The 19,189-nt window shown below is 32.0% G+C and overlaps 1 protein-coding gene across 1 annotated transcript in view; it reads left to right on the top strand.

The window, feature by feature from the left end:
• The window catches only part of LOC145316324 (uncharacterized), a 98,594-nt gene that overhangs the window by 70,279 nt on the left and 9,126 nt on the right, over window positions 1–19,189 (top strand). The window contains exon 5 of the mRNA XM_080156760.1: window positions 19,063–19,189. Within this exon, the coding sequence (XP_080012886.1) occupies window positions 19,063–19,189 (127 nt within the window). The remainder of the gene's footprint in view (window positions 1–19,062) is intronic.

Genomic DNA, 19,189 nt, shown 5'->3' with positions numbered 1-19,189 from the left:
GGGGAAGAAGTGGTTGAATTCTACAACTAGATTTATATTTTAGACTTAGTTAGAAAAAGTTATTTTTTGTGTGTGAAATGGGGTCCTTTTTTAGGGGTTGATTTCTCCTAGGATGGTGGAGGTACCCTCCCAAAATAAGTTATAAACCTTCCAAGAACCAATGAGAAGCTACATAGAAAAAAAAGAACCATTGATCATTGTTAATTACTATTCAGGGATCTAAAGGGATAAGACAATGACCGCTAAATTGATTTACATTCCCAAATATGATACATGGATAACCCTTCTGTATGTTTCAGTTAATGGTTGAAATGTTGGGCACTTAATTTAATAATCCAACCAAACAAAAATTGCAACAGGTCCCCTAAGTAGTTAAGCCAACGAATAACAAATTCCTATGTTAAACAATGGGGACTAGTCTAATAAACAGCCCATTGTCCCATCTCGCTCTGATTAATATATTTTTGTATCTGTATGTTACACTTGCTATTTTCTTTATTTGTATTCTTTTAAACTTAAGAGCTTCACTAATTATGGATGTTGTCTTTTTCCCTTGTTAAATCCAATTACCTAATTCTCTTTGAGGTTGATAATCAGGGATCGGAAGTCTCACGTAAGCCGCGCATAAGCCTCAGTTTTAAACCTGCTTGTGAGCAGAAAAAAAAAATTTTAGAAAGAAGGATTGTCTGCTAAGTAGCCGTTTTATACATCCAGCTGAATTTTATAGTGATAAAATCGCGATTTCACTGAGGCTTACACGCGGCTTACGTGAGGCTTCCGATCCCTGTTGATAATTACAATTATATTTTATTAAATGGAAAAAGAACAATTTAATCATAATTCAAGATAAAAATTATTTTATCACTAGCGATTTTGCCCCTAGAGGCATCTAGGGGCCCTTGATAAGTGGGGGGAAGTTGACCCCTCCCCTACTTTCAGTTTTAGTATGTAAAAGAAAAAGTTTTTTTTAAATGTTGGGTAGGAACTATTTTTTTCTAAACTCAAAACTTCTCAGGACCATGAAAAACTTGAACCAAGAAGAACTATATCAGTTAAGCGGTTACAAAGAATCTTCGGTACCGACAGACACCCTCACACACACAAACAGACAGACACAGAAACTGTTACTTTTATATAAGGATTAATAGACACTAAACTACTCCTTAATATGTTGATCCTATTATCAGTCTAAAAGATAGGTCAATAAAGAAGAACCAAATTGGTCCAGCGGTTAGCAAGAACTTTAGGCACAGACAGAAAAAACACACGGACATCCTATCTTTTTTATACAGGGATATAACTTTTAAATGATAGGAAAATTTTTTTTTTTGCAGATGATATTTCTCTTCCTGCTTTAAAGCACTATTTATGATACAAAATAGATTGATGTCTGTTTGTCCATCTTTCTGATGCTTAAGAACTGATATGGTTCTTTTTTTACTTTACTATGTAGCTTCTCATTGGTCCTTGGAAGGTTTATAACTTTTTTTGAGAAACAGAAGAGAAATCGCCCCTTAAAAAAGGACCACAACACACAAAAAAAACTTTTTCTTTTTAAGCCTAAAATAAAAATATAGTTGTTGAATTCAACCCCTTCTTCACCTCTTAAGTGCCCCTAAAGGCCTCTAAGGGCGTAGCCGCTATAGCAAAATAAATATATTCTGTATTGTTTTTATACAGACGGATGAACAAACAGACATACTCTGATTGTAGAGTTTCTGTGTATATATGTATCTTTATAATAAAGTAACAGGTTCTATGTGAGTCTTTGTGAACTATGGTTCTCCTTTACATGGTAGCTTTTCATATGTCCTGGTAAGGTTTATAACTATTTTATGTAGCTTCTCATTGGTTCTTGGAAGGTTTATAACTTATTTTGGGAGGGTACCTCCACCATCCTAGGAGAAATCAACCCCTAAAAAAGGACCCCATTTCACACACAAAAAATAACTTTTTCTAACTAAGTCTAAAATATAAATCTAGTTGTAGAATTCAACCACTTCTTCCCCTCTCAAGTGCCCATAAAGGCCTCTAGGGGCGTAGCCGCTAGTACCAAATAAATATATTCTGTAATGTTTTTATACAGACAGATGAACAAACAGACATACTCTGATTGTAGAGTTTCTGTGTATAATCTTTATAATAAAGTAACACGTTCTATGTGAGTCTTTGTGCACCAAGGGATCTCACTAACCACTGAACCAATATGGTTCTCCTTTACATGGTAGCTTCTTATATGTCCTGGTAAGGTTTATTACTATTTTGGGGAAGGGTACCATCACTATCCCAAGAGAATCAACTCTCCAAAATAAATGTTTTTAACTTTTTCATTAAAAAAACTTTAATTGTAAGGGGGGGTTCGTCTTCCCCCCCAACTTAAGGGTCCCTATATGCCTCTAGAGGCGTAGCCGCTGCTAGTAGAGTATCCAATGATATAAAGCAGTAAGGTTTTTATCTGAATCTCAAAATTAGGCAATTAATTATGAATAAAAAAATCACGCAACCTTTCTTTTTAAAAAAATCAATCTTTAAAGTTAAATAATGTGAAAAGTATAAGTTTAAATGAAAAAAAGTCTTTAGTAAGTGCTATTTATTTTTGATGATAAAGATTTTGCAAAAGACGTTTTATTGCTATGTTGATCAGAAATATGTTAGAATTTGTTGTTAGGTTTTTTCTACAAATCTTTATATTGAAAGTCTAAATTTGAAAATTGTGATTTTTTTAAAGCTTATAGTATTTATATAAGTTGTTTGTATCTTTAAATAAAAAAAAAATATTATAAATCATTTTTTGTTTGTTTTTTATTAAAGATTTTCATATTTTTTTCAATTTTTTTTCAGAACTTTAAATTGAAAAAAAACCAAAAGACCCCGCTAAAATATTTTGTCTCCACCTGGAATCATCAAGGATTTATGTCTATTTTCACCCTACATAGGTCCCAGGGCTCGGCACTTACTTTTGTCTTGATTCAATTGTAGCCCACAGTGAACTAATACTTTATATGTAACAAGTACATATTATATAAGGTGTAGCATAACTTCCGTAAAAAGTCTTGTTTTCATTTTGTTGATAGCAATCAGAGCCATCAATTTAGTAAATTATTATATCACGAATTATCCATATCTATTTTCTTATCTCATGTCTATCAAAATTTCCTGTATTTTTCTTTTTCTTCTTGAATAGACATAATATATCTATGTAGATGGTCCATCTGGCCCTGAAATTCGTCAAACTTGAATAAGAAATTCTACCAGACAAACATCTTTCTCGTGTTCATTCGAATCCGGTGGATAGGAACCGGTTCTCATCCATACGAAAAATTATGTTTAGCATCGTATTATAACCAGAGGTGGATTCTTAAAAAAAATTTGCCCCACTAATCGCTTAGTAGGGCAAAAAAAGTTTTGTGAAAAATCCACCAAAATCACATTAAAAATATACAAAAATTAAACAAAACCATAGGAGGGTTATTAACATAAGATTTGATTTAATTTTTGTAGATTTTTTATGTGATTTTGGAGGATTTTTCACGAAAACAATTTTGCCCCACTAAGCGATTAGTGGGGCAAATGTTTTTTAAGAATCCACCTCAGCTTTCTACGAATATAAAAATGTACAATCATAAGATTAAAACCAGTTTTTTTAGCCGGTGCCTTTGGCACCTCGGGGCTAAAAAAAAATAGTTTTAATCTCATAATTGTACATTCTATATCCGCGGAAAGCCATTTATAATACCATGCGAGAAATAACTATTCTTTATATTCTGCAATATACGACCCATTCAAGTGACACAAGAGACTTCTAGAAGGCTAACTTTATCCTAAGGAATTCAACTATTCATAGCTAACTTATTACATGCTTTGTCATGTGCTTTATATTATACTATCGGCTACGCCCCTAGAGGCCTCTAGTGGCACTTTAGATATTATTTTTTTGTTCAAGTCTCTACGATACCTAGCTATGTTGCTTTCAAGTATCTTTTCAAGTCACTACGATACCCTGCAATGTTGCGTAGGAGTCTCTATATAAAAATTTCGATTTATTGTGATTTTTCTTGGGAGGGTGGTGGTACACTCCGCCAAAATAGTTATAAACCTTGCCGGGACCTATGAGAAGCTACCCTGTTAAGAAGAACCCGATCGGTTCAACGGTTAGCGAGATCCTTCGGTACAAACACACAGACATCCTGTTACTTTAGTATAAGGATAGGAAATAAATTTTTTACATGATACAAATTACCAATGAAAAGCTTTATTTTAAGAAATGCAACTATTTTTAGCTGACTCATTATGCGAACGAAATCTGTACATATTACCAGCCAATAATATACAGGGTTGTTCCTCCATTGCATTGTTTTCATATTGGCTGATTTAGAGAATGTGTCTTCAGATTATCTCTGCTCTTTTTTATACACTTTGGTGGACTTGATAGCACACCATTATATAAGTTTATTGCATGAATTTTCCCAACATATTTTGTCTCCATATGTATGTGATAAATGGATGTAGGATATACGTGGATATATTGACAGGAGAAAGTTGTGGTCAATTTAGCTTGGTAATATGTGCCTCGTTTATTGATCAGATCCAGTAGGAGGGGAGGGAAAGGGGTATAGTGGTTGGGTGGAGGGTATCATTTTTTTAGCCAGCTGCGATCATCGCTGTATCAGAGTACTAGAAAATATCCATGTAATAATGTATCGAATATGTAATATGTATATGCATACTTATTAAATATCATATGCTGGTTAATTATTAACAGGTTGATTATTGCTAAATTAAAGATTAGTCTAATAATGTGTACAGCACATACGGGCTCCTTTTATTAGTAACTAGAGTTGGCTCGATATAATTATCTCCCTATTGGCTAGTTTTCTATATGCATTTCTATTTCTCAATAAATCTATTTTCCTCACCCGGCATTACTATCTAAAAGAAAGTAAATATTTAATAATTTAAATGATTTTTAAAAGATTTTTTTAAATTATATTTTTTTCTTTACATTACCATCACCAAAGGGTTAATGATGATGATTACAATTTTAGTTTAATATTTGAACACACAAAATGTCGCCACAATCGAATTCTTTTAAAACATAGTTTTCTTAAATTTATCATATTATAAATTTAAATTTTCTTTTTTATGATTAGACATTAAATACATCAATATAAGGTAAATAGCAGCATGAAATGAAAAAAATGAATTTATTTTTAATAAAGTAAAATAATGGGTCTTATCGTTCTGGGCAATGAGAGTTTATTATGGATTATTGGAGCACTATGAGTTTTAATCATATATTCCTTGGAAAACTTGAGCTCGTTTATAGACATTTATTTCCTATATAGATCTGACATGGATCTTGAAGCAATTAAGCAGGCCGTTTTGTACATGTTAAAAATTGGAAGATTTCATTAAATAAAAGTAATCGCAAATATACTTAGTAAATAATTTATTCACGCCTAGGGGAGGGCAAAGATAGTCAGGAAAATGGCCTAAAACCACCCAAAGACATTTATAAATCTCCCCTGAAAAATACAATTTATTCGGACTTCTAATTTCTGAGAATCTTGTGTTTCCTCAAACACCTTTTTTATGAGCGATGCTTTTATAGTTCCAATTTTCCGTTTGCATGTTCGTCTGTCTGTATAAATCAGGTTTCTGACAAAGTACACAATTTTTTTGCTGATTTCAAGTATAGACTAAAAACTACGAACCTATACCCTAGTAATCTACCTATTTAATAGTTTGACATGAAGATAAAAATGGGATCATGAATAGAGGTAGTTCATAAAATCCCCATGACTTATAGTAAGCTTCTCAAAAAGTCACCCTACCCTTTTCCATAAGAATTTATAATTGATAATGATAACTACCCGTCTTTTGTTTACCCGTCCTAATGAGGCAACATCCTAGATTAGTTTATCCTTGGGTTTACTATTTCCTAAATACATTATTACACAGATAGAGGGATAGTACAATAAATTTTCGTCTCCTTACTGAAGTTATATAAAGCAATCAGTGTAGGCCGTATGGGATTTCATTAGGTAACCCTTTATATTCAACCAGGGTCTTCAAAAGGGGGGTTGGGGGGTAGGGTGGGTAAATAAGTGTTAACTACCCCCCCCCCCCAAAAAAAAACTCCCCTATTTATCCCCCCCCCCCCAGTCCATAAAACTCAAGCAAAAGAATTTGTACAAAGTCTTTAATTTGTAAAAAAAAATAAGGTGAATTTTTTACATTTCATACACCAAAATGTGGGATTTCTATCCCCCCCCCCACACACAAAATAATAAAATATTGGGAACAGATTAATTTACACTTCACTTTCCTATCCTTGCATTCTTGATCCTAGACATCATAAATAATCTACGATAACAAAGCATTTTACGGAAACGGATGATAAAAACTACATTATTTTTTTCACCAAAGCTATAAATATAAAAGATCATTTAACGACGCAAGGACATATTATAAAATAGCTTATTGGTTTGGATCAGTAAGAGAGGGGACATTGGGCTGTTTATTATTTTAGCCCCCAAAAATATTTTCTTATTCGAAGGTTTAACAAATTTTGTGACTTTTATTGAATTGTTATTGGTTAGTTCATTACGTTGAGTGTTCAAACGTTTCAACCGCGAATTTTAATCTACAGAAGGCTCATTTTGTGTATCACCAAAATGGGGGATGAGCATAAATTTATAGGCCATTGTCTTATCCCTTAGGATCCTGGGTCTTAATACATATTGACAAAATGACAAAATTTAATATTACTAGTTGCCTCGACCCTCGCCTCTTGAGAAGAAAGGGGATGTCAGATTAATAGCCAAAACCACTCTTAAGATATTTATAAAGCTTTCCTGATAAGTATAACCAATTTGTAACAGCGATTTTCCAGATCTTTAGCTTCAGACAAATAAACTAACTATTTATTACTGGATTTAATCAAATTGCTATTTCATGAGGGAGGAAAACATAATTGTACTTTCTATATCCGCGGAAAGCCGTTTATAATACGATGCGAGAAATAACTATTCTCGCTATTATATTTTTAACCATTGAATCTATGTCATTGGATAGTATAAATCATTTTCTTAATTAATTATTTGTTTTGTAGGTATGTATTATCAATTCAAGCTGTGTACAATGTATTTAAGTCATAATGTCATTAGAATAAGATCATGATGATTATATGTCAGCTATAGTCAACCATTTCTCAGCCATACTGAAAAATCATGTATAGCATCGTATGACTGACAATTTTCCACGAATAAAAATCATAAAATTATTAAAAGCTTTATTAGTCAGGACATTCGTCCTCTAGGTGCTAACAAATATTTTAATATCCGCGGAAAGCCTTTTATAATACGATGCAGTAATTAACTATTGATTTCTCATAATTTAAAACTATTAATTTTCATTACCCTATCAAATAAGTGAAATATAACCTTAACATTGAAATATATAGTCATGGTCGTATGGAAATAAGACGAGAAATTTTAACAGATTTTTTTGGGATGCGAAGCATCTCTAGAAATGTTACTCTATACAACTAATGGATATAGAATATACGTGGATATTAACTTATTAAGACAAGGAAAAATTGTCGTCAATTTAGGTTGCTAACCTGGAACTCATTTATTGGTCAGTTCGTTCATCCAATAAGAGGGGGAGGATGAGGAAATTGATGTGGAAGGGGTAAATCGATATCATAGCCAGCTGTGTGTTTCACTTTATTAGAGAACATGAAAATCTGGTGTAAGATCAAAGTATATCCATTGCCTTATGTTTTATTATTGTACGTAGTTTATCTATGCAACTATACGTTCTTGTTTAAAGATAAATTCACGGATGGACGAGATTGTAGTAGCATATAAAATACTTTTAAATTCAACAGTTTTTTCTTATTTTTCTTTAATTGTTAATTAACAATTTAGGGGCTTTAAAAATTGTAATGCTTTATGTTGCTTCAATCTAAGCAGTCCCCCCCTCCTCACTCCCCCTCCCTCATTAAATCATAAGTTAGTATAAATTAAATTTAATATAAGGGTGGGTAGTACATATACAAATCATATTATTTGTTTTTTATTATTGTTTCGATTATTTTGCATTATTTTGCAAGGTTAAACATTTGCAAAATCAGCGCATAGATAATTTTCCAAGAACAGCTAATCAAATGAATTTATGTTTTTTTTGCTGTTTTGACTATTTTTTAAAAGACTCGGAAACCAATTATTATCCACTGGATTAGAACCGGTTGTATTGAAAAAGCAAATATAGCTTCGTAATACAGACAAATTTCCACGAATATCTAAATAAAAATGATAAAATTAACCCCAGTTTTGTTAGCCCGGGCCTTTGACTCCTCGGGGCTAACAAAAATGTTTTTAATGTTATAATTTTTAATTCTCGTGTTCATTCGATGGATAGGAACCGGTTCTCATCCATACGAAAAAACTATGTCTTGCACCGTATTATAACCAGTTTTCTACGAATATAAAAATGTATAATCATAAGATTAAAACCAGTTTTTTAAGCCCGTGACTTCGGCATCTCGGGGCTAAAAAAAACTGGTTTTAATCTTATAATTGTACATTTTATATCCGCGGAAAGCCGTTTATAATACAATGCGAGAAATAACTATTACAATATCCGTGGAAAGCTCTCAAAATACGATGCGATAAAAAAAACTATCAAAATATCAATACCTTTCATAAAAATAGAATCTTTGTCTTAAAATCACTTTGATATAATTTTTTCGTTTTTCACTATAATTAAAATATTTATTTATAATCTTTATTTCACTATGATTGGGTTTCTTAAAACTTCATTTTTATGTAATTTTAAATCCTAAAATAAGTCCAAACCATTTGTTAGAAAATAATCTAAAAAATCATAAAAAAAATATATAAACTGGATAGTATATAAAACCTACATGGAACTAAAATCACACAAAATAATTATTTTAAATGTATAAATCTATTATATACTTTGAACTAAAGGCCCCTAAGACCTCACTTAACAAACGCCCCAATAACAACTGAGAAATTTCTTCCCCCTGTTACCATATGTGTGTGTGTGTGTATGTGTGTGTGTGTGCGTATAAGGATATAGTATACGCTCACATGCGTCAATGATCCGCGTTATAAACCATTCTTAGTTAAAAGAAACAAGGATTAAAACATACATAGAAGTGTGGCCTATGTGCCACAAAACAATATTTAAACTTAATTATTTCCAAAGTAATTTAATTAATAAAATGAATTTAAATTCTGTTTTTGCATAAGTTGATTTAATTTTCTTTGTAAGCTTTCTTATATTTATAAAGAAATTAACTAAAATAATTTCCTTTTTAATAAAAAATAAATGAATTTTTACATGTACGTACATTCTATATATGGTTGAGTACATGCAACGGATTGAAAGATTAAAGGAATGATTTAAAGTGCATAAATAATATGATTATATTACAAAACCTAAAAGTGTCTTAAAATGTTTTTTATTTTTATTTTAAATTGATGTAGTTATACTTGATAATTATACTTATTATCATATCACGACTTTTCTTTTATATTTAAATTGGAGCAAACATAGCAGGGCTCGGCAGCTGCACGTCGCAGCCTAGTTGTACTTTTTCGACAATCTGCAGCCGGTGTATAAAGGCGCATCTGAATGATGAAAATCAGCGCGTCAACAATTCGCAGCTGATCCCTAATTTTTTATAAGAGGCAGCCAGACTGCAAGGCTATGAACTGAGTTGCTGCCGAGCCCTAAAAAAGGGTTAAATTGTTTATATGCCATGAGCTACTATATAATGTGCTTGTTCCGGGCATTTAAAATGTAATTTTTTATCTTGAAGATTTGACGATTACAACTATAACAAGAACAACTATCTATATAAGTGCAGTGGCGCAGCAAAAAAAATGGCTTATTATATTTTTATGTATAAAGAACAGGAAACTTGAATTCTATGTAAGAGTTAAAAAGGGTTGTTACATATTTAGTAAGTTTATTAATAAAACAACAATATTATAATAATCATGTCGACGTTATGGCATTACAAAAAGTGGTCATGGGTGTCAAACTATCGATTTAACGTTATACTAATGACATTATTCTATTATAATACAAATCCGATCATATAAAGTAGTAAGATTTTTGTGTCTGAAACCTAAGATATCAATAACTACTCGAGTCCTCCATTTTAGGGAAGATTAACTTAGGCCACAGGATACTTTTAGGCTTTTGTTGTTGAAAATTTAAGTCTTGAGATGGTGTTAGATTATTGCTCCCCCCCCCCCCCCCAAGCATATACCCCTTTAAATACAGAGCCCCTAGATGGTAGACTAGCAGCCAATAGTGGATATTATAAATATAAATTTTTAAATACTTGTTTCGATAGATTTTCGATGAACAGATTAAACATTTTAAAACCATAAAAGTTTTTTTACATAAATTTTACAATTCGTTCCATGTCCTTAATTTTACAGCGCAATAAAATTTTGCTTGTAGTACGTGTGTTTATGTTACAACAAAGATGTCAATATCCATAAAACCAAAGCTCGCAATAAATAAACTTATTTTGCCATCCAATTATATAAATTAGTGAGATTTTTGCATGTAGATTAAGATATCAGTGAGTAAGGGGGGGGGGGAAGTTTGTACAGTTATAGGAAATGAAATTCAGTACCAAATTTTGCCCTGGCCGTTTGGGCTTGTTTTTATAGTTATCAACCTAATTCTTTTTGTAAGCGCTCTTATATGATTGGATCTACCTGTAAAACTTGAATTTTGGGACTTTCCCTTAAAGGGGCTAGTGGAGCAAAAGACCCCCTAACACTAAAATTTTAAGTTCTGAGCCTATTTTTAGAGATATTGCGGCTTTTTTTTAATGAAAACACTTTTAACAAAACCGAACTAAGTAGCCAATACAAGATTCATTTTGGGACTTTCCTTCTAGGGGCTAGTGGAGCAAAAGGCCCCCCAAACACTAAAATTTCAAGTTCTGAGCCTATTTTCAGAGATATTGAGATGATTTTTTTATGAAAACTTTTTTTCACAAAACCAAACTAAGTAGCGATTACAAATTTAATTTTGGACTTTCCCTTAAAGGGGCTAGTGGAGCAAAAGACCCCCCAAACACTAAAATTTTAAATTCTGAGCCTGTTTTCAGAGATATTGAGACGATTTTTTTAATGAAAAAACTTTTTAACAAAACCGAACTAAGTAGCCAATACAAATTTCATTTTGGGACTTTCCTTCTAGGGGCTAGTGGAGCAAAAGGCCCCCCAAACACTAAAATTTTAAGTTCTGAGCCTATTTTTAGAGATATTCAGATGATTTTTTAAAATGAAAATATTTTTAACAAAACCGAACTAAGTAGCCATTACAAATTTCATTTTGGGACTTTCCTTCTAGGGGCTAGTTGAGCAAAAGACCCCCAAACACTAAAATTTTAAGTTCTGAGCCTATTTTCAGAGATATTGAGATGATATTTTAATATAAAAATATTTTTAACCAAACCGAAATAAGTAGCCATTACAAATTTCATTTTGGGACTTTCCTTCTAGGGGCTAGTTGAGCAAAAGACCCCCAAACACTAAAATTTTAAGTTCTGAGCCTATTTTCAGAGATATTGAGACGATTTTTTTAATGAAAACATTTTTAACAAAACCGAACTAAGTAGCCAATACAAATTTCATTTTGGGACTTTCCTTCTATGGGCTAGTGGAGCAAAAGGCCCCCCAAACACTGAAATTTTAAGTTCTGAGCCTATTTTTAGAGATATTGAGACGATTTTTTTTAATAAAAGCCCTTTTAACAAAACCGAACTAAGTCGCCATTACAAATTTCATTTTTGGACTTTCCTTCTAGGAAATAGTGGAGCAAAAGACCCCAAAACACTAAAATTTTAAGTTCTGAGCCTACTTTCAGAGATATTGAGATGATTTCTTTAATGTAAACATTTTTAACAAAACCGAACTAAGTAGCCAATACAAATTTCATTTTGGAACTTTCCTTCCAGGGGCTAGTGGAGCAAAAGACCCCCAAACACTAAAATTTTATCTTCTGATTATTTATTTCAGTTATTTGAAAAAAAAATTTATTAAAAAAATCAGCCATAATATCTTTAAAAATAAGCTCAGAACTTAAAATTTTAGTGTTTGGGGGTCTTTTGCTCCACTAGTCCCTAGAAGGAAAGTCCCAAAATTAAATTTGCAATGGCTACTTAGTTCGGTTTTGTTAAAAATATTTTCATTTAAAAAAATCATCTCAATATCTCTAAAAATAGGCTCAGAACTTAAAATTTTATTGTTTGGGGGCCTTTTGCTCCACTAGTCCCTAGAAGGAAAGTCCAAAAATGAAATTTGTAATGGCTACTTAGTTTGGTTTCTTTAAAAATATTTTTATTTAAAAAAATCGTCTCAATATCTCTAAAAATAGGCTCAGAACTTAAAATTTTAGTGTTTGGGGGCCTTTTGCTCCACTAGTCCCTAGAAGGAAAGTCCCAAAATGAAATTTGTAATGGCTACTTAGTTTGGTTTCTTTAAAAATATTTTTATTAAAAAAAAAATCATCTCATATCTCTAAAAATAGGCTCAGAACTTAAAATTTCAGTGTTTGGGGGGCCTTTTGCTCCACTAGTCCCTAGAAGGAAAGTCCCAAAATAAAATCTGTAATGGTTCCTTAATTCGGTTTTGTTAAAAATGTTTTCATTAAAAAAATCATCTCATATCTCTAAAAATAGGCTCAGAACTTAAAATTTCAGTGTTTGGGGGGCCTTTTGCTCCACTAGTCCCTAGAAGGAAAGTCCCAAAATAAAATCTGTAATGGTTCCTTAATTAGGTTTTGTTAAAAATGTTTTCATTAAAAAAATCATCTCATATCTCAAAAAATAGGCTCAGAACTTAAAATTTTAGTGTTTGGGGGTCTTTTGCTCAACTAGCCCCTAGAAGGAAAGTCTTAAAATGAAATTTGTAATGGCTACTTAGTTCGGTTTTGTTAAAGATATTTTCATTTTTAAAAATCATCTGAATATCTCTAAAAATAGGCTCAGAACTTAAAATTTTAGTGTTTGGGGGGCCTTTTGCTCCACTAGCCCCTAGAAGGAAAGTCCCAAAATGAAATTTGTATTGGCTATTTAGTTCGGTTATGTTAAAAAGTGTTTTCATTAAAAAAATCGTCTCAATATCTCAGAAAATAGACTCAGAACTTAAAATTTTAGTGTTTGGGGGTCTTTTGCTCCACTAGCCCCTTTAAGGGAAAGTCCCAAAATTCAAGTTTTACAGGTAGATCCAATCATATAAGAGCGCTTACAAAAAGAATTAGGTTGATAACTATAAAAACAAGCCCAAACGGCCAGGGCAAAATTTGGTACTGAATTTCATTTCCTATAACTGTACAAACTTCCCCCCCCCTTACTAGTGAACCGATTGACTTCTCCTTTTTAGGGTAGCAAACATAGATCCTCGGATGGATTTAGGCTTATTTATGTTTAGATTAAAGTATTGGTGGGGTTTTTGACTATTTTCTGTCGATATCTTTCTCTTCGAATACGTAGCTCCCCTTGATGTCAGGGTAGCAGCCGCTAGTATTTTTATAAAGCAGCTAAAAAAATATCTTTACATCGTATGATTAAAAATTAGAAAATTAGTAGAAGATTGAAACTAATCAAGTTGTATGGTAGATTTGCTCAAATCAATGTGACCATAATAACCTTACAAATATACTACTATTTTGTAGAATAACTTTGCTTATAATAGGTTGGATCTATTGCAGTTTACGGTGAAATGTTCCTTGTAACGATTATCTCCTAATCTAAGAACTTTAAAGGCGGCTATCAGCCAAACTGTGGAATATATATTTTGATTATGCTCGTACCGGACATAATCTTTACTCAATAATGCACAGCTATCTCGCAGTGATCAAAATTGCGTAAAAAAAGAATTACGAGTTCTTGACTATTTATAGGCCTTCTTATGCCGCTTAAAACACCTCGCGGGCATAAAATATATGTCATTGTCCAGCCGTTTGACAGCTATCAGGCTTTAAAGTTCTTAGATATTTGAAGACAATCGTTACCAGGAATATTTTACCGTGAACTGCACTAGATCCAAGGTTTATTTAAGGAAACTATTATGGTTGACGTAATTACTTTTCTTTGGTTAATTTTATGCTTTTCAAATTTAGATGAATCCTATAAAATTAAATTAAACAATAATATTAAATTTAAACTACAGGAAAACAAATTTTTATCAGGGAGGGAGGGGACGTTGGGTTGTTTATTACACTAGTCCTAAAAGTTTTACAATAACGTTTTCTTATTCGTTGACATTGCAACTTTGGGGACTTGAATTTGCTGTATTATTAAGTGTATCATCATTGGGGATGTACAATAATTTATCAGCCATTGTCGCATCTCTATAGATCCCTGAATTTTTGTACATAATGCAAAATTAAATAATTAATTTTGTTTTAATTTTGACTGTGGTCAAAATTGTTATTTATTTTAACGTGCAATTCAAAGAAGTAAGGTTTATTTGTATGATGATTTCAATAAATACTACCTAAACTGATTACGTTTTCCTTTTATTTAGACTTGTTAGGGGTCCCAGAATGGTTTTGGGCTATTTTTGTTGTTGAAAATTTTAGTTTGAAAATAACTCTACTACTGCAGAATTCCTAGATGCTCGGGGCGCAACCACAATTTTTTTTTAAATAGTCAAATAATACAACTATAAATAAATTTATATTATCTTCATTTACGTTTCTTTGGACATTTTATTTTCAACTATGAAAAATATGGACTTCTCTTTATTATAGCTAGTTTGAAACCAACCAATCAAGATCTATGATATGACCCAAGATTTTAAAGCCAACGAATGGAAGAACATGTTTCTAAAACTTTGGGTATCAGTATAGTTTGCAGCACCCTTCCATTATTTACTGTGAAATTTACTATTAGCCACATATTATTTATATAACTTTTGCTTAAGTATTCTAAATCTTGGGGCTTAAATATAACGTTCCCATTTCATAGATCTTTTGTTACAGTTACACATACGTTTAATACATATTTTCTTCAAGACATAAATTTCTTTTAAATGTTTAATGTTTATCTTTAAGATCATGTTAAACCATTGTACTAATGGTTATAGAATATACGTGGATATTATGACAGCGAAAAAATTGTCGTCAATTTAGTCTTCTGTCATGGATATATTTTTAGGTCAGTTCGTTCATATAGTAAGAGGGTAGGGGATGGGTTCAAGTGGGTGGATAGTGAGAACTGTTATTTAGCCAGCTACGAGTTTCACTATATTTTTGTGTATGATAATCTGGTGTAATATTCAATAAATAATACATCCATTATTGTACTAGTAAGTATTTGAGTATCGCTGTTAATTAATTATCCTATTAACCTTGAGTTGTACGGCTATATGGGTAGGAAAAGTTTGTTACAATTAATTTATATAATTTCTACTTAGTTTACCCTCCAGCTAATACATATACTTGTTACACAATATCCCTTAAACCGCTGTAAGAACCCCCCCCCCCGTTTTTTTCAAAATAGCCATAATTAAGGGATAAAACAGTTGAAATGAATTGAGTTCAATCCCATTTATGACAATTTGAATTAAAATTACAACTTTTTGTAGAATATAATTATTGGTGGAATTTTTATAAGGGTACCAGGATAACATATAGATTACAGACAGATGTAACCTCCATCCCCTTGTAAATAAAATTAATCATATCTCTTCCATAGTGAATGTAAGGATGCAATGGGGGGCATAACTATAGCCTAAAACCTGTATATTAATATACTCAACAAGAAAAAATACCCTAAAACCATCCCTTGACCTATGTGAAGCTTCCCTAAAATGGAGAACTCATTCAGTTCAGAAGTTTTTGAAATCTTTAGCTACAGACAAAAAAACCTTACTACTTTCTGGAATGGAATAAAATAATAGCATAGCTTTCTTTTTCATGTGGTAAATTCATTAGGGAATTCAAATAGAAAGGAAATAAAAGTGTCTTTTTTTATGAAATAAATATATGTATGTAAATTTAATTTCCTCTTTTAAAGCATTGCGCGAAAATTTGGTCAAATATTTTTTTTACTTTATATAAATTAACTAGAAAGATGAAATAGTGGTAAACAGTTTCAATTTTGACTAGATCCAAGCAAATTAAATTATTATTTCTTATCTTTATAAAAGGATCTTACTAACTGCAGAACCGATATGGTTATGGTTCTCCTTTAATAGTCAAGAAATGGTTTATTTTTGTTTTTATTGAGGGAACCTTCCCCTCTCAAGAGAAACACAAGAATTGCCCCTGACACTATTGGTTGTTAGAACTCTATAGGTATTGTATTCTATTTAAAAAATGACCACCTGATTATTTAGTTTGTTGCAAGAACTCTATAGTTACTGTATTCTATTTAAGATATGACCACCTGATTATTTAGTTGGTTGCTAGAACTCTATAGTTACTGTATTCTATTTAAAATATGACCACCTGACTATTAAGTTGGTTGCTAGAACTCTATAGTTACTGTATTCTATTTAAAATATGACCACCTGACTATTTAGTTGGTTGCTAGAACTCTACAGTTACTGTATTCTACTTAAAATATGACCACCTGACTATTTAGTTGGTTGCTAGAACTCTATAGTTACTGTATTCTATTTAAAATATGACCACCTGACGCTATTTAGTTGGTTGCTAGAACTCTACAGTTACTGTATTCTACTTAAAATTTGACCACCTGACGCTATTTAGTTGGTTGCTAGAACTCTATAGTTACTGTATTCTATTTAAAATTTGACCACCTGACTATTTAGTTGGTTGCTAGAACTCTATAGTTACTGTATTCTATTTAAAATATGACCACCTGACTATTTAGTTGGTTGCTGTTGTTGTTGTATTGGCTGCTCATAGTCCATTTTCGTGTCCGGTTCGTCATCAGTAGGTGGGGGAGGGGAGGCTTATGGAGGGGGCTCTGGAGGGAGGCGTTGAAGAGGAGGAAGGCTGGTGAAACTTGGGTGTGATGATAGGAAGGCAGCTACAAGGGTGGGATTATGCCAGAGGTCAATGGGATTAAGGCTGGTGGGGTTATTAGAACTCTACAGTTACTGTATTCTATTTAAAATATGACCACCTGACTATTTAGTTGGTTGCTAGAACTCTATAGTTACTGTATTCTATTTAAAATATGACCACCTGACTATTTAGTTGGTTGCTAGAACTCTATAGTTACTGTATTCTATTTAAAATATGATCACCTGACTATTTAGTTGGTTGCTAGAACTCTATAGTTACTGTATTCTATTTAAAATTTGACCACCTGACTATTTAGTTGGTTGCTAGAACTCTACAGTTACTGTATTCTATTTAAGATATGACATGATTATTTAATGGTTGCTAGAACTCTAAAGTTACTGTATTCTATTTAAAATTTGACCACCTGACTATTTAGTTGGTTGCTAGAACTCTACAGTTACTGTATTCTATTTAAGATATGACCACATGATTATTTAATGGTTGCTAGAACTCTAAAGTTACTGTATTCTATTTAAAATTTGACCACCTGACGCTATTTAGTTGGTTGCTAGAACACACACCTTACCACTTAATAAATTTAATATATTTTAAAGGAGAAAAAGAAGGATATCAACATCCTGTAAGCTCTTAATAACCGCTAGACTGACTGATTAATACTGCCTTGTCAGGTTTTAGTCTATTTTAAAGTTAGTAGTCGGCCTTTCCAAGAGAAAAATTTGACACCCTGAAATATTGTTTTCTTTATTGTGACGCGACTTCAGATTAGCAGGAAGTTGTAATTTTTGACATTTTAGATAGTTAAGCTGCATTTTGAGAAAAAAAATATTGTTTAAATTGAACTAAGACTCGAACTAGATGAAGGGTTACTTAAAGTGCTCCTTGAATAAAGCGCAAATTTAATATATGTATATGTGTTGTATAATATGACCAATTCGATACCAAACAGATCTGACCTTCAAATTTCTAAGCATAAGTAATATTACAAAATATAAAAGAAATTTTAAGTAAAAGAAAATATCTTTAAAGCATAGTACTAGGAGGATAGTCTTTGCTTGCATCTATAGATCGATAGATATCTGCTTTTCAATGAAGCTTTGACAAATTACACTACCAATAGTAAAACAGCTTAGATTTTTAAATTGTTACCGTTTCATTTGATTTAAAATACAATGTAAATTACTTGTGGCTTTGCCCCAAGATTTGGTGAGGACTTACACCCGAGCATTTGAAATTTGACAAAAAGTAATTTCCACTCCTACATGAATAGTTGGTATATTCCCTGAAAATCAGGGCCTAAATCGGTTACAGTAAAAGAAAACGTTACCTACTGCTTTAAATTAGGGGGAAAAGGATCGTAGGTTAATGTAACTTAAAATTGTTTATTGAAAACAAATAAATCAATTACTAGAATGGCTTGGAATCCTATTAATATTAACTAATACACGAATATTAAAATAAAATCGCTAAAGTAAATAAATACCAATTTTATCAGAGCCTTGGGGACTAACAAAACTGGTTTTTAATCTTATATTTTTTTATTTTAATATCCGCGGAAAGCTATCTATAATACGAAGCGATAAATAAGCATTCTAATCATTATTCGGGTCTATGAAGGAAACGAAAATGCAGGTTTCGTCATATTTTTACAGTAGCTTTTCTCCTATTTCTAGTCCCTGTGGGGGTCTTTAACAAGGAATAAGGTTTAACCAACAAGTGAAATAAATCTAAAATAATATTTTAGGGGCAAATGGAGAGGTCGTCAATTTTACGATGTGTTGTCCCCAAACTACAGCTGAAAAACATGTATAGGTTTCGTGATTTATTTCCGAATTAATTTTGTTATTGGTAGAAGCTGGTCTCTAACCCTGCGGGGTAAATTAGCTAAGACTGCGGGGCAATCATCTAATATCTTAATCTTTTAAAAGCTACTGTGGAAATACGACGAAACACGCAACTTCGTTTCCTTCACATGACCCCAATATTCTTTCATTTTAGAGTACCTGGAGCATGCTGGTTGCCTGAAGGAGAAGTCTGTGCATCCAGATTACTGTGGAGATTATTATACAACACTCATGGAGATGGTCAGAGGAGATACAGACTCAACTCACACTCAAATTTGCTG

The sequence above is a fragment of the Acartia tonsa genome, chromosome 4, assembly GCF_053477335.1.
Source record: "Acartia tonsa isolate MP-2025a chromosome 4, ASM5347733v1, whole genome shotgun sequence".
Taxonomy (NCBI): Eukaryota; Metazoa; Arthropoda; class Copepoda; order Calanoida; family Acartiidae; genus Acartia; species Acartia tonsa.
This window is presented reverse-complemented; position numbering and strand designations above follow the sequence as displayed.